Here is a 14,773-nt window from a genome sequence, read left to right on the forward strand (position 1 = left end):
GCTGTGGGTGCAGCTTCAGTTCAGGTGGATCACCACCCAGCACCACCCACCAGGCAAACCAGGCATACTTAATGAACTGGTGGGCATGCCCACATAAAAACAACATTTTAACACATACTGTACACTTTTTTTAAAAAACATTCTTCCTCCTTATATAACAATAAGACCTGATGATCATGTTTTATGGTGGAAAAAAATCATGGCACTCCATCTTTAAGAGAACACCTTATGCAAATAATCCTGTAGTAACCTCTGGAAACATATTTCAAATGTAAAATGTGTTGAAAGTGATTTTCTTTTGCACTGCACTTCTATTTTATTTTTTTATTTCATTTGTATCACTATTTTCTATTATGAGTTAGTGTTTGTAATTGTAAGTACTGCCTTTGTTAATTGTTTGTCGGTGTTGGACCTGCAGGAAGACTAGCTTTTGTCATGGCAAAAGCTAATGGGGATCCTAATAAACAATAAACAACAATAAAGCATGCGCGCTTAATTTCTTTTCACACACTGATGGCAGAGGAAACAAGTGTAAAATCTGCTATTACGACGCCGTCAAGACCCGCCAAAATTCATTTTAGCCGACAAAATTAACTGCAGATTGAATAAAATCGTAACAATATTTACTAAACTAAATAAAGATCAAAATCAACACTGATCGAGTCGGGGTGGCAGTCAGGTGTCCAGCCCCGCCTATATCTAACCCCGCCCCCATTCCAGCATGCTGGCGTCCTGCAGGGGTTACCAGGTGAGGCGAGGAAAGAAACCATTTTGTCCGACGTGATTTCTGTCGCTTCCAAGATGTCGTTCGTGGATATCGTCAATGGACTGCTCGAGGAGATGCGCCTCGAAGAAGCCAACAATCCAAGACCAAGACCCAAGTCTGAGGTATTAAACACTCGTCGCTTGTCAATGAAGCAACTGCGGTTTCTTCGCCCCCCCTCGAGGGACCAGTAAAAGTTATGTCATGTTTTTTTTTATCTCCTTGCCATTGGACGTGACTTGTCAACCCGACTGACCGGCTTTGCTTGTGAAAACAGTGGCGGAGAGCGTCAAAGTAAAACGAGTTCTGAAATGCTTTGAGAAAGCAGTGTGGCCCTCGCATTGACGCTCACATACGATACGCGTGGTTGGGGGCATTTTCATGTAGGATTTTTGAGGGACCTAAATTGGAATTAAAAACTTTTACTCTATTGTTTAAAAACCCATTTAGTCCTGACCTCGAAAAAAAAAAAGAATCTTCTAAATCCTCCAGTTTTCTGAAATAAATATTGTCACGATTTTTCAAAAATAGCAGACCTACAAACTTGTAGATCTAATATTTTTCAATAGCTAAATTATATCTTAATGTTCAAAACAAAAGGGGTTCCCTCCCAGAATGGGTTAATAATGTGTCACATCTGTATGGTAGATACAATAAAAAATGACTGTATTTATATTTTAGATCGTGTCAAAGGTCATGTCTCACCTAGACAGGACCCGACACGAATTTGGACCCGATGGACCCGACGTTGGTACAGTGACGTTTGCTGGGTGTTTGACCGTGATTTTATACATGTGTGTTGCAGTGTCTTTATTTCTTCTTTTTTTGTGAACCCATTAAAACCGGGAAAGCATCTGTCATTTTAGTTTTTTGCGTTGGCTATTAAAATAAAAAAAGTACAACATGCTATTTTGGAAAAGAATATATATCTTGAAAGTGTGAGAACTACTGATTTAGAAGGAATTTGTAGAATCAGCGTTAACATGAAAGTGGTTATAACTTTACTCTACACTGATCATTGCTCTCCCCTGCATGCTTACGTCACATTTGACAAGATATGCAGAATACAGTAATGACCTAAGTAAGTACACAACGTGTGTGTGTGTGTGTGTGTGTGTGTGTGTGTGTGTGTGTGTGTGTGTGTGTGTGCATGCGTGACCCCTTACTACACCACTGCCTGCATGTAGCCCCCCTCCACCCTGCCCGGCAACAACAACCAAGGCCAATTATCTGACCTGACCTTGAAAAGAGAGAGCCAGTCAGTGTGTATTTTGGCAGGTGCTGTGGGACAGAAAAGCGTGGCATTTTCCCCCTGATAAGACGTGTCTCTGTCGGCCATACGCCACGTTGTCAGACCCAGAGTAGAGAGAGAGAGAGAGAGAGAGAGTTTACACACTCATTCATTCAGTCGTTTCTACCTTGTCTTTTCCCAACGAACGAAGGTGAAGCGATCATCTTCTTCCCAAGGAACGAAGGTTAAGCCATCATCCTCTTCCCAACAAACGAAGGTGAAGCCATCATCCTCCTCCCAACCTACGAAGGTTAAGCCATCATCCTCTTCCCAACCGACGAAGGTTAAGCCATCATCCTCTTCCCAACCGACTAAGGTGAAGCCATCATCATCCTCCTCCTCTCCTGACCCCGTGGACAAGTACGTCATGGCTGGCCTCAACGCGTCCATCGGGTACTTCCTGAGCGCGCTGGCGGTGGGGCTCTCGGTCAGAGCGCTGCAGAGGAAATGGCCTCGCCTGGGCTTCCTCTCCGAGCTGTCCGGGTCGCTGGTGCTGGCGGCGTGCTGGCTGGAGGTTTGAGTGATTTGATACTTTATTAGACAGAAATGTAAAAAAACAGCAACAGAAATAAATAATATACAACAACAATAAAATAACAAAATCATCAATGTAGAGTGGAAGAAAAAAGAAGGTGGTTGTAAAGAGGGTGGTTGTAAGGGAGAAGTGATCATTAAGGTGGACGTTCAGGCCCCTTTTAAAGGATGCCAGTGATCTGCATTTGTTTTGAGGGAAGGGGTCAGGGCATTACACACGTGGGTGGCAGTGCTGTAGAAGGAGAATTTAGCCATGTTTGTTTTTAGGTGCAGACCATCGTGGAGGTGGGCCGGGGGTCTGGGCCCTGACGTTACCGTCACCATGCTGTTATGTTTGTTTTTAGGTGCAGACCATCGTGGAGGTGGGCCAGTGGGCCGGGGGTCTGGGCCCTGACGTTACCGTCACCATGCTGTTCCTGGTGCTGCTGAGCCATGGCGTTGTCTGTGGCGGGGGGGCGGGGAACCCCGGCATGACCCTGCTCAGGTTTTTACCTTCTTTATGTTCAGTTGTTCTCAGAGTGGTCTGACGCCTCATAGGTTCATAGGCTCAGGATTTGTAGTGTTATTACACTGGCCCGGTCAGTCACGAGTATAGAAACCCCGCAGGGGTCCTTGAAGGGGTTCCAAATTATTGATAGTTGGAATTGGAAACCAAATGGACCCTTATGTAACTCTGACAGTGTGCAAATGTAATTCAAATTATTTTTTGCACACTGTCAGAGTTACATTATAGCATTTTTAGATTTTTAGACATTATTAGATTTTACAGTGCAGATTGGGGTATCTGAGATTTAGATAAGTATCAGCTGGAGGTCCTTGAAATGAAAAGGTCGTGTTATTATACCGCTGTAGTACTGTACCTCATGTACTGCACCTGCATGTCATCTTATTAAACCTGTCTAACCTCATGTACATGTAGCCAACACACAGCTCACCTCATACAGTATGTCTAACCTCATGTACATGTAGCCAACACACAGCTCACCTCATACAGTGTGTCTAACCTCATGTACATGTAGCCAACACACAGCTCACCTCATACAGTATGTCTAACCTCATGTACATGTAGCCAACACACAGCTCACCTCATACAGTGTGTCTAACCTCATGTACATGTAGCCAACACACAGCTCACCTCATACAGTGTGTCTAACCTCATGTACATGTAGCCAACACACAGCTCACCTCATACAGTATGTCTAACCTCATGTACATGTAGCCAACACACAGCTCACCTCATACTGTATGTCTAACCTCATGTACATGTAGCCAACACACAGCTCACTTCATACTGTATGTCTAACCTCATGTACAGTACATGTAGCCAACACACAGTCACACAGCTCACCTCATATGTCTAACCTCATGTACATACGTACCTGCTAGTTTTTATGCTATGCTATGTATAAATGTACATATCAATTCTTCTTTTGATCCCTTGCTCTCCCCCTCTCTGGACTCTACTCGCCTCGCCCCCCACCCCCCTGAAAACTCTGAATGTTGGAGCATGCACAGAATAGACTTTAACTCAATTCTTCACACCTGTAAACTTGTTGGTTGTGATTTTAAGGTTCCTGTCTATGGATGAGGGAGCCACGCTGCCCTACACCGTGCTGGCCCTGGCTCTGCAGTTCCTAGGTACGGCAAAAAGTACTATCCACCAGTGGTGGGAAAAGTACTCATCATTTTTACTTAAGAAAAAAATGTTTTTTAGTTGCCACTAAAAGTAGAGATATAAAAACATGTTTCCACTCACAAAGGAGTCGTCATCAGGACAGGTACAGTATATAACTACTCGAGTAACTAAAGTACAAAGGTATAATGTATTATTGGTATCAAAATGTACTTAAAGTACCAAAAGAATGTCCCATTTCACAAGTTTTCTAATGTATAAAATGTTAAAAAAATGAATAGCGGGGGGGCGGGGCTTTGGCTCCGGTTCGGCCTCTATCCTGTTATTACTCTATGGTTCCATCCCCTGTTCCGTCCCGTAGGGGCCCACGTGGGCCTGCTGGCCGCGGGGTACTACTGGCGCATGGAGCTGACCGACATGCACCTGATCAAGAACCTGATGTCCAGCTCCTGCAGCTCGTCTCTGCTGGTGACCCCGACGCAGGGCTTCTTCACCGAGTTCATCTGTGCTCTGGTCTTCTACCTGGTCCACCTGAGTCTGAGGCGCAGGTATATGTGACATCAGAGTCATCTAGTGAGAGAGTGGCGACACGCTTTGTTTGATCTGCCTATAGAGCGTCGCAGTCCCTTTTCATGACGACGCCAGGCCCAGGAAATGATTCTTAATGCATTTTTCCCCATAGACATTTCAAAGGGTATTTATTTAAAGACGGTTCCGCCGCGGACAAAGCCAACTCGAGTCGTGACAACTCATGACAACAAACACAATATTTTGGACCAAACAAATAATTATAAAGAAGAAAAACAGCAAAAGAAGTGTTGTAACCTGCCGTTTTTTTCCTTCTTTCTAATTATTTGTTCGGCCCAAAAAATTGTGTTTGTTGTCATGATTTGTCACAACAAGAGTTGGCTTTGTCCGCGGCGTAAACGTCTTTAAATAAATACTATGAGGAAAATGAACGGAGAATCATTTCCTGGGCGCTGGTAGGGGGCGGGACTGCGACACTCTATTCTATAGGCTATAGTTCCAAACATTGCTCCTACTGTATGGCTGGAACTATCCCATTGAGATAGAATGAGCACTTCCACATTCCATTGTTACAATGGGAGTCAACGCTAGTGTCGCAACTCTCTTATTAGATTACTCTGAGTCTGTGTGACATCATGTAGATCAGTGGTTTTCAGCCCTTTTCACATCAAGGCCCATTATTTAATTCTGCATTTGAGCCACGATTGAACCGCCATTTGACGAGATTAAGCCTCGCTGATCCAAAACTAAAGAATATGTTGTTGTTGATGGAAAAGATTTTGTCCACAATTCCATGCTGTATTGATGTTGGTACCATAGGAGAGATAACAGGCAAATGTCGCTCAAAATAAAAAAACTTCTACATTCTCTAATTGTGTAGCGTAAAAATAAAACCAAATATGGTTTCATTTTACACTCTCAAGAGTGATCTATAGGTTTAGGGTTAAATCTATGAGGGTCCATTTGGTTACCAACTCTCTATCGCGGAGACCACCTGGAACCCCCTGAAGGACCACTGGTCGTGACCTCCACAATATAACACAAAATATAAACCTGTGATGTGACAATAAAGTTGATTCTGGTTGTGGTTCTGCAGGTCAGCTCTGATCCAGGTGCCTGTGGCTGCTGTCCTTCTCACCTTCATGTCCCATTCTGGTGAGTCCTAAACTAGCAAAAAAAAAACCTTGTTGTTCAGAAATGGCGGAAATAGCCTGTCTAGATGGTTTAAATCTTGAACACAAAATAAGCTGTAAAGAATAACTTTTACTATGTACCTGCTGCAATGCAGTGCTGAATTGATTGTACAATTATAAGTAGCAGTGACGTAGAGTCTGTGGGGGCCAGGGGGCCTTGGCCCCCCATGAGGAATTGGACCTGAATATATATATATATATATATATATGAGACAAAAAAGGGACTCCTGCACATCCAAAAAGACCAATAGGAGGTGCAAGTCTAGTTGCAAGGTGCAAGACTTATTTTCTAGCACGACGCGTCTCGCCTGACGAAGCTTACGGCGAACCGCGTCGTGCTAAAAAATAAGTTTGATGCAGTTAAGTTGTCCGTCTCTGTTCCCTGGAGTGTGCAGTCCCTTCCTTGGAAGGTTTTTCTCTTTTTTGATATATATATATATATATATATATATATATATATATATATTCGCCTCGGTTCGTCCCGTTTGTTGTACCGCACCAGGTCGCGCCGCACCCGTTCGCGCAATTCTCGTCTTGCCTTGACTTTGTATGTAATCGCGCCGCTCTAACCATCCAAGTCTGGCAGCGGGGGCGGGCCCCCATGACGATTATAAAAACATTTCGTCTCTGATAAGCAGCCATACAATTTAGGCATATAGCAGACGCTATATGCCAAACTTTTATCCAAAGCGCTTGACATAGATTGTGCATTACATTCACCCATTCACACACCAATGGGGGGGGGAAATCATGCAAGGCACAAACCTGCACATCGGGAGCAATTAGGGGTTCAGAGTCTTGCTCAAGGACACTTCGACACCAACTCTGGGGGAGCCTGAGCCACTGTAATGAAGCACTGAATGATTAACAAGGTAATGTCCCTGTCCTGTTGTGTCTTGCAGCCAGTAGATATACATCAGCGTACATAAACCCTGCCCTGGCGTACGCCATGACCTTCCAGTGTTCCGGCAACACCTTGGCCCAGTACGCACTGGTCTACTGGCTCGGACCTCTGACTGGTAACGTGCATCACCCATCATGACCATTTACTTCATGGGGATTCGTAATTTCATTCCGTTTTTTGGTATTAAACATTGGCACATATTTATAAAGACAATACATTTCTGTTCAACTCTTAGCCTTTGTAAACACAAATTGCACAGGGTACACTATTACAAACAATTTAAACCACCACAGCTAATCTATAAAGATCTTGTGCCAGACAAATTGTGAAAAACACTTTTTCAAAGTAAAATAAATAAATAAAATGGATTGAATCATTTTGAATTCTTCTTGAGAATTTCTGTTCTGGATTCCCACCTCAAAATCGTATCTTTTGGGGGTAGCAGTCCGCAGGCGAATACACATCAATTTAGAATAAAAGGTTTGAACACCACTGTTATGAAGGACATATCCGCGTGACCTGTAGCAACTGTTAAGCGTTAATAGGTATAATTCCCACTGGTAAAGAGTATTTCTTTCCTTCCAGGAATGACCGTGGCACTATTCTTGTATATGGGTCACATTCCAAGGCTCTTTATGAAGAACCTGCTTTATTCTCAGAAGACACGCTTCAGAGTGCCAAAGGCAGAGCAAGGAGACAAGAAGAAAAAGTGAAAACGCTTCGTCCGACATATTTTGATTCATGTTTTTATTTCACCCACTAGATAATAAACGTTTACAACAAATAAACTAAAGGAATTCATGTTTTTCTTTTTTAGGGACATTGTGTGGGTTAATCCATTTTGGTGTTTTAAAGCATTATGCTATACTTTAGCTATTGAAAAATAACAGATCTACAAGCTCATAGTGCGCCACTCGGTGCCACCGAGTGGCGCGCAACGAGCTTGTAGGTCTGCTATTTTTTTTAAATCGTGAAAATGTGCCTCGAATCTTTGAATATATATTATTACAGAGTGAACATTTTAACTCAAATCTTTGCTTCTGGGGAGGCACAACATATTTTCAGATGGGGGCGGAGGCATATTACATATCATTTTTGGGGTCCTTGACATGAAATATTGGGCGGATGAAGTCTGGCGGCGCTAAGCTAATATTGAGAATGAGAACCACTGATACAGAAACATAAGGTTTTTATTTTATTTTTTAGTTATTCCATAAATCAATGCCATTGAAATTTTAATATTTTTTTTTCATTTCCTGAAATGTTTCTTCAATAATGTTCAATGGGAGAGAAAAAAGTGTTTGTTTGTTGAGCTTTATTTAGTAACTCATATAATTTCACTCGGTAAACAAAAATGAACATTTTAGTGTGGTTCTACTGATATACTGTATAGAAACATACGTTTTTCCAGAAAACAGTTTTGGAAGACATTTTTAGAATCAGCCTCAGGTCTCACAGTGTTAAAGCCTGTTCACACCAAGCATGAGAACCATAATTATGTGAGCGTCCACACAGACCATCGCTACGTTCTCACAGTGGCACAAGCATTTTGGGAGGCAGGCCACAACCACCACACACTTCCCCCATGTGACAGTGGACAATTAGTGAGGCAAAGAATGGGGGTAAAAAAAAGTAACAACAACTAAAAAGCCTAAGCAAGTTAACTTCTTGGGGGATCTCATCTGTTAAGCAGTAGAATCAGGCAAATGAAACATTGGCCAAATCGTCAATAACATATCTGTAATGGTCCAATTGGGTCCCACCTTGACAACCACTGAGCTACACGTTGTTATATTCATCTGCAGACTGTATGACTGTCATAAATAAATTGTGCCGTAATTTTTTCCCCACCCTAAAACATGATCATCAGGTTTTTTACAAAAAGTGTACAGTATTTGTGACATGTCCACCAGTTCGTTAAATATGCGTGGTGGGTGGTGATCCACCTGAACTGGAGCCGCACCCACAGCTGTGGTTGTATGATAAAGGGGGAGGGGATGATGTTGTGATGTCACTATATCACAGTTTTTCCATTCGCACGTTTGACTGTCAAGGTTTCAGCCTCCAGGAAGAAACCATGAATACAAAGTGAATACCTGTACATCATTGCACATAACCACACAAAGGGGTCTAATGAACTACTGTCACCTCATAAACACAGCACTCCATCCATCCATGAAGTACTGTCCCCTCATAAACATGGCACTCCATCTTTTACTGCTAGCTCCCAGAAGGCTCAGCAGAGCTTTGTTGTGAGACCAGGGTGTTCTTCCTCTTGGCTTGTGCTTTACCAGAGCCTGGGGGGGGGGAGACACAATGACACGTTAGGACCAAACTAATAACTGATCAGAAAAAATGTATACCGGTAAATACAAATAATCAAGAATCAACTTCATTGTCACATCACTGGTTTACAGGTGTAAGCAATGGATTTGCAGTTCAACAAAAACTAATTTATATGACGGAGGACAATTTCACGATAAATGTAAGTATCGGCAAGACAATTATTGCCATCACGATAATAACGATAGTTGTCATTTCTCACCTGACGGTGTGGGGGTCTCGTGCTGGCCCTCGGGTCGCTGTGAGGGGTTCTGGCTCTCCTGCTGGCCCTCGGGTCGCTGTGTGGGGTTCTGGCTCTCCTGCTGGGCCCCCTCGGGTCGCTGTGTGGGGTTCTGGCTCTCCTGCTGGGCCTCGGGTCGATCCACCCACAGCACATGTTCTGGATCGTTTAACAGCTTCTTGCTGTGGCCACAGCTCAGACACCTCGACACGGTGAAGCCAGTCTTTGTGCCTTTCTTCCCTTGTGGGACAATGAAAAAAACAGTCGTCTAAAAAGGCTAAATCTAAACTAGTTACCCCATCGTCATCAACATTAGCCAAAAGACTAAGAAGGAATTACCCCTTCGCTAAATCCCACCTCAAAAAGCGATTGTCCAATGCCAATCCACATAGTTTAGCAACTGTTGCTATGCAGGTCAAGCTATCGCCAGCTCATAGCTGTCAATGCTATTTTGCATGGCTGTGTTGTTGAACATATAAACGGCTTAACGCCGAGAAAGTTACATGACTGACCCACCCAGGTGATGGCAATAATATTAATGACCGTAGTCTTACCGTACAACATGAAAACTCCTGCCCGGGTGGTCGTTAAAAGTTGATTTCTCCCCCTTTTATTTCCTCGTATTTATTGTTTATTTAAATAATGTCATGCTAATTTGTCCAGTGCATATTCTACTGGTTGTCTAGATTTAGAAGACATTTTGATGCTTTTGCTACTGAAATGATCGATTTATATGGAGAAATCCCGTCATTTATATGTCTCAGCCAGACCTACCAGACAGGCGCTGCCGTTTTCTGCTGTCTGGGCGTGTCTTTTCCGGGTTTTTAGGTGGTGGTCGATGGAAATTAAGCTCCACCCACGCGGCTGACTGCCGTGGGGGCAAGCGTTTCCGGGAATCTGGCCGTCGCGGCATTCAGCCCCGTGGGTGGAGATTCTTTTCCATCCACCAGCTGTCTAAAAACCCGGAAAAGATACTGGCCGACAGCAGAACACGGCACCGTCTCCTCGCTGCAAACGTGCCTATTGGACAAGGACGTGTTGGGGAGGGACTTAGCAAAGGGCTAATTACGTTTATTATGACTTACTTTTCTGTCTTGTCGTGGCAGTTACACCCGGCACAAGCAACGAGCAGCACTTCTTGCACAAGGTTCTCTTCACCGAAGGGTCTCTGATGAGAAACACAGGAAAAACACGTGGGTTTAAAGGAGGATGCGACTCTAGGCTCATTTTGTAGTTTTGCTTTCATGTTCAGGTTAAAAACTACAGCTTACATAGACTACATAGACCGACTTTATATTACACCACTCTGTACCTAAACAAATTCATAACGGGTGTGTGTTAGATTTCGTTGTGCCCGGCAATGTGCAATCACTGACAATACTGCCGACTACCATTTAATGCTTGCACGCGTTGACTCTTGTGCAGGCTTGCAGCTGTGTTGTTCACTACCCACTGAGCAATAGCCGGCTATTAGACGTGCGTCTAAAAATGGGATACAAAACTGCTGGAAATCCTGTAGCAATAATAGACAACTATTACCTTCATCACTAGATTTAGTATATCGTCTCTGTCGGGTGGAAACCTTATATGTCCAACACTTACTTTTTCTGAATTCTAATTCAAAAGTAGCAGATCTACAAGCTCAAAACACGTCAATTTGCAGCGCTCTGCGCTTCAAGCTTGCAGGTCTGCTACTTTTTATGCTCTTGTGAGCCACAGGCGGATTCGTGTCTGGCCACTGTGAGGCTAAGGCAGTTCCTGGGACAAACAATATTATATATATTTATATATATTTAGATACATCTCCAAATACTTAATTATGGGTCAACAAGAACAACACAGCTGCAATTAAAACATGTTACTTGCTGTCGTCCTCATCCATAATAAAAACCAATCGAACACACAGAACAATCAATGGACTTACTGTCTGAGCACCAGACGTCTTGCGATCTTCTTCTGGGTGAAACAGTAGAACCGGGCCAGCTCCACGTTGTCAGGGTTCTGAGCCAGAACGCAGTGGGCAGCCTGCAGCAGGCAGTGTTGATTTGTCACAGGAAGTTTTGATTTAGTTTACTCAATACGTCTTTTGAACACAATTGTGTTAAGTTTTAGTCATATTTTAGTCACCTGAACATGTCCAGTTTTAGTCGACTAAATATCCGAAGATTTCAGGACCAGAGCTAACAGTTCCTCTACTAGAATATTATTTTGGCAGCCAGGCCTTGATGATCCATCAAAATATACCAAATACTAATTAGTACCTGATATTTTCAAACATTTTAGTATTTTAAAATACTAAAATGTTTGAAAATATCAGGTTTACAAGCTCACAAAAAAATAGGGCTAAAGTGGTTAATGTGTGTTTCATAATATATAGACTAAAGTAATTCAGAGAGGCTAAGCCGCTAAGGGCTCGGTATCAGTCAGTTTTCAAGTAATTGTAGGCCTATAGTGGAGTAAAAACTACAGAGAGTGGAACAGGAAGTATTAAGTATTCAAAATAAAACACTTCAGTAAAGTAAAAGTACCTCAACACCGTACTAATACATGTACTTAGTTACTTTACACCACTGAAAACAGAAGTATATTCATATCAAGACAGATTGCATACGTTTCGATCTATCAAACATTAACATACATTTATACTTGACGAAGCTGAGCGCCCACAGAGCTTATAGATCGGCGCTTTCTAACCACTGACCAGCGACGCGCATTGCTGGATGAATACATGAATTAATTACCTGATAGAGATAGTTTAGTCTCTGATATGCCTCTTTATCTTTCACGGGCGCCGCCATCTTTGTTTTACAAAAGATAAACAAAAGAGAGGAAACCGGAGGTGAATTCAACTCACATCCGCTTCCCGTAGAGTAGATCCCATAGCTGGGGAGGAGTGGCTTGATGCGTTGTCAAGGCAACAAGGCTAATAAATATATCTATTAATTAACACAAGTTTTAAATTGTTACATGCATAGGCTATAGTAATTTGGTAAGAATAACGTTTAACAACAACCTCCTCTTATAATGAGTATTTTTGGAATCAAAATGCTGTCATGATGACATAATTTCATCATTTGAACATCATTCTTTAAACGTTACGTATACGAATAAAGCACGAGCCAAGTATAAATTCAACATTGCACAAAGAAGTTAATATCAGTTTTCTCTCTGCACAATTAGCCACACAACTTCCAAGTCAGCAGACGCATCAAACACTCACTCAGCAGGCTCAGCTCACTGACTCTAATTCAATGACTTAAAGTTATGATTATGAATATAATGAAATGTAAATGTGTCTTATAAACCCATGGGGGTTGGGCACTTTGTGTGCAGAACACGAAAATAAAAGAATCAATCAAAAAATCAATCAATCATAGCAAAAAGAGTTGAAAGTGAACAGCGCCAAGTTGTCCAGTTGAAAATGAACTACGCCGACACGCCATCCATACGACGTTGATACGCCGACCTCTCTCTGGACGGCGTATCAACGGCGTATCAACGTCCGCTCACGCCGTCGGACAGTTTTTGACTATTTTTGTGTTTTCAGACAGTTGAAAGTGACCTGAAAATGAACTACGCCGACACGCCGTGCACACGACGTGGAGACGCCGTCTCTCTCTTGGACAGCGTAGTAACGGCGTTTGGACGGCCGCTCACGCCGGAAATGTAAGAGATTTCCTCAGTGATAGAATGAATAAGTTTACAGCTATAGGCCTATCTTTAATGGATTTAACAGATGGAATGAATTATTACAACTAGGCCTAGTCTTTAGTGGATTTATTTGATAGCGATGGAATTAATAATTATAACTAAATGTCTTTAGTAAAGAAGTCAAATGTAAATAAACATTTATATTAAAATAGCTTAAAACGTGACAAATGTATTTGTCTGTGCTTGGTGACTTTAGGTTTGGTTCTTCGTCAGGTCTGGCTCTTTAGTTCACTGGTAACGTATATATGCAATATATACAACACTGTATGTATATATATGGACAAAAAAGTTTGGGAAACACTGACCTAGTGTATCTATCTCTATTTTATTCCGAGGATCTCCAGATTGATTTGCATGCTTTATCCATAAAAAAATGATTATTATCGCATCTTTGATGTATATACAAACTCTAACCTAAACCTACAGATCACAAAGATTTTTTTCAAACGCTTAAGGTGTGATGGAATGAATCTGTAAGGGTTCATTGATTCCATTTGTACACTCAGAGTTAGACCTTTTACAGACATGTAACTCCTCCAAGACGATTATCTAGTATAGTGTGCAAGTTGTCATTTGGGCCTAAAGGTGGCACTATTGGACAGGCTATGCTATGGTGTCACCAAAATCAGTAGAGTTTAAAACTTTTAAACCCTATCATAGTGGATAATATTTAAATAAACAGAGTTGGAATCACTTTTATATGCGCCGTTGGCATATAATTATCTCAGCAAAAAATGATGTCAATAAAGAAATATGTATGATTAATTAAATAATATCTTTAACACCCAAAATCCATATGTGATCAACTCATATCTCTCTCTTGGGTGTGGAGCATCAATTCGATTGATTGGATTCTTTATTGTCCAGAAATGGAAACAGCACGAGGTACAGTCAGTCAATAAGTCGAAAAGGATAACACCACAATGAGACATATTGTGAACTTGTAGATCTGCTATTTTCACTTCTCCTCAGACATTTTTCTTTTTTCTAAATTAACGATTCTTTCTGAAATTCCTTTGAATTTGTTTTTAATTGGGGGGGAGGGGGGGATTAAATAAGGCACACGTTACAACCAGAATCCAGCCCTCTATACCCATCACAAAACAGTAACAGTACAGACCACCCATACACAAGGATCACAATCAAAGGGGGTGCAAGTGATGTTTTAGTTAAAAACGTCAAACCTATATTCTATTGTGTTTGTTCGGTATGGGTTTACTGTACTCTACCACAACTTTTTAGTAAGCAAGCAAGATTCGGGATCCAATATTCCAATCAGGAGAGAGAACCCCACAAAGACCATTTTTACCAGTTCCAATTTTGTCTGCTTTTTTTGTTCATCACACCGAATTGCACGTTCTTTTTCTTTATGGAGTTGTCCTTCATGATTGGATACAATGTTTCCCCCCCAACCTGAAAATGTATTGTCTGTTTACCAACGAGCTGGAGAGACGGAGAGACCCTTTTTAACCCATTTTGACCTGAGATCAGATTCTATAAATGTCTTCTGAATCCTGACAGTTTTCTGAAAAAGCTATGTTTCTATGTCAGTCGTTCTTCGATTTTTCTAAAATAGCAGACCTACAAGCTTGTAGATCTGCTATTTTTCAATAGCTAAAGCATAACATAATGCTTACACCAAAAGGGGTTCCC

At 41.9% G+C, this 14,773-nt stretch overlaps 2 protein-coding genes across 9 annotated transcripts; one reads left to right on the forward strand and one right to left on the reverse strand.

Moving 5' to 3' along the window:
* Positions 1 to 762: 762 nt before the first annotated feature.
* aqp12 (aquaporin 12) lies at positions 763 to 7,862 on the forward strand. Of its 8 annotated transcripts, none has more exons than XM_080769884.1 (9): positions 763 to 888; positions 2,239 to 2,271; positions 2,305 to 2,568; positions 2,933 to 3,072; positions 4,159 to 4,226; positions 4,583 to 4,769; positions 5,846 to 5,904; positions 6,845 to 6,961; positions 7,432 to 7,862. In XM_080769884.1, the coding sequence occupies exons 1-9, from the start codon at positions 802 to 804 to the stop codon at positions 7,557 to 7,559; spliced, it is 1,083 nt and encodes a 360-aa protein (XP_080626010.1). In that variant the 5' UTR covers positions 763 to 801; the 3' UTR covers positions 7,560 to 7,862. The 8 variants fall into 8 exon arrangements, with proteins under 8 accessions (XP_080626010.1, XP_080626006.1, XP_080626007.1 ...); XM_080769881.1 differs by lacking the exon at positions 2,239 to 2,271 and adding an exon at positions 2,206 to 2,238 and having other exon boundaries at positions 776 to 888; positions 2,272 to 2,568; XM_080769883.1 differs by lacking the exon at positions 2,239 to 2,271 and adding an exon at positions 2,206 to 2,238 and having other exon boundaries at positions 776 to 888.
* A 242-nt stretch (positions 7,863 to 8,104) lies between these two features.
* rpp21 (ribonuclease P subunit p21) lies at positions 8,105 to 12,269 on the reverse strand. Its single transcript, XM_080769888.1, has 5 exons — positions 12,151 to 12,269; positions 11,334 to 11,434; positions 10,495 to 10,577; positions 9,392 to 9,649; positions 8,105 to 9,143 (listed from the first exon to the last, which is right to left on the reverse strand). Exons 1-5 carry the CDS (start codon positions 12,205 to 12,207, stop codon positions 9,067 to 9,069), a joined length of 576 nt encoding a protein of 191 aa, XP_080626014.1. The 5' UTR covers positions 12,208 to 12,269; the 3' UTR covers positions 8,105 to 9,066.
* Positions 12,270 to 14,773: the final 2,504 nt, after the last annotated feature.

This window comes from Protomyctophum bolini (genome assembly GCF_963924005.1).
Source record: "Protomyctophum bolini genome assembly, chromosome: 8".
NCBI lineage: Eukaryota > Metazoa > Chordata > Actinopteri > Myctophiformes > Myctophidae > Protomyctophum > Protomyctophum bolini.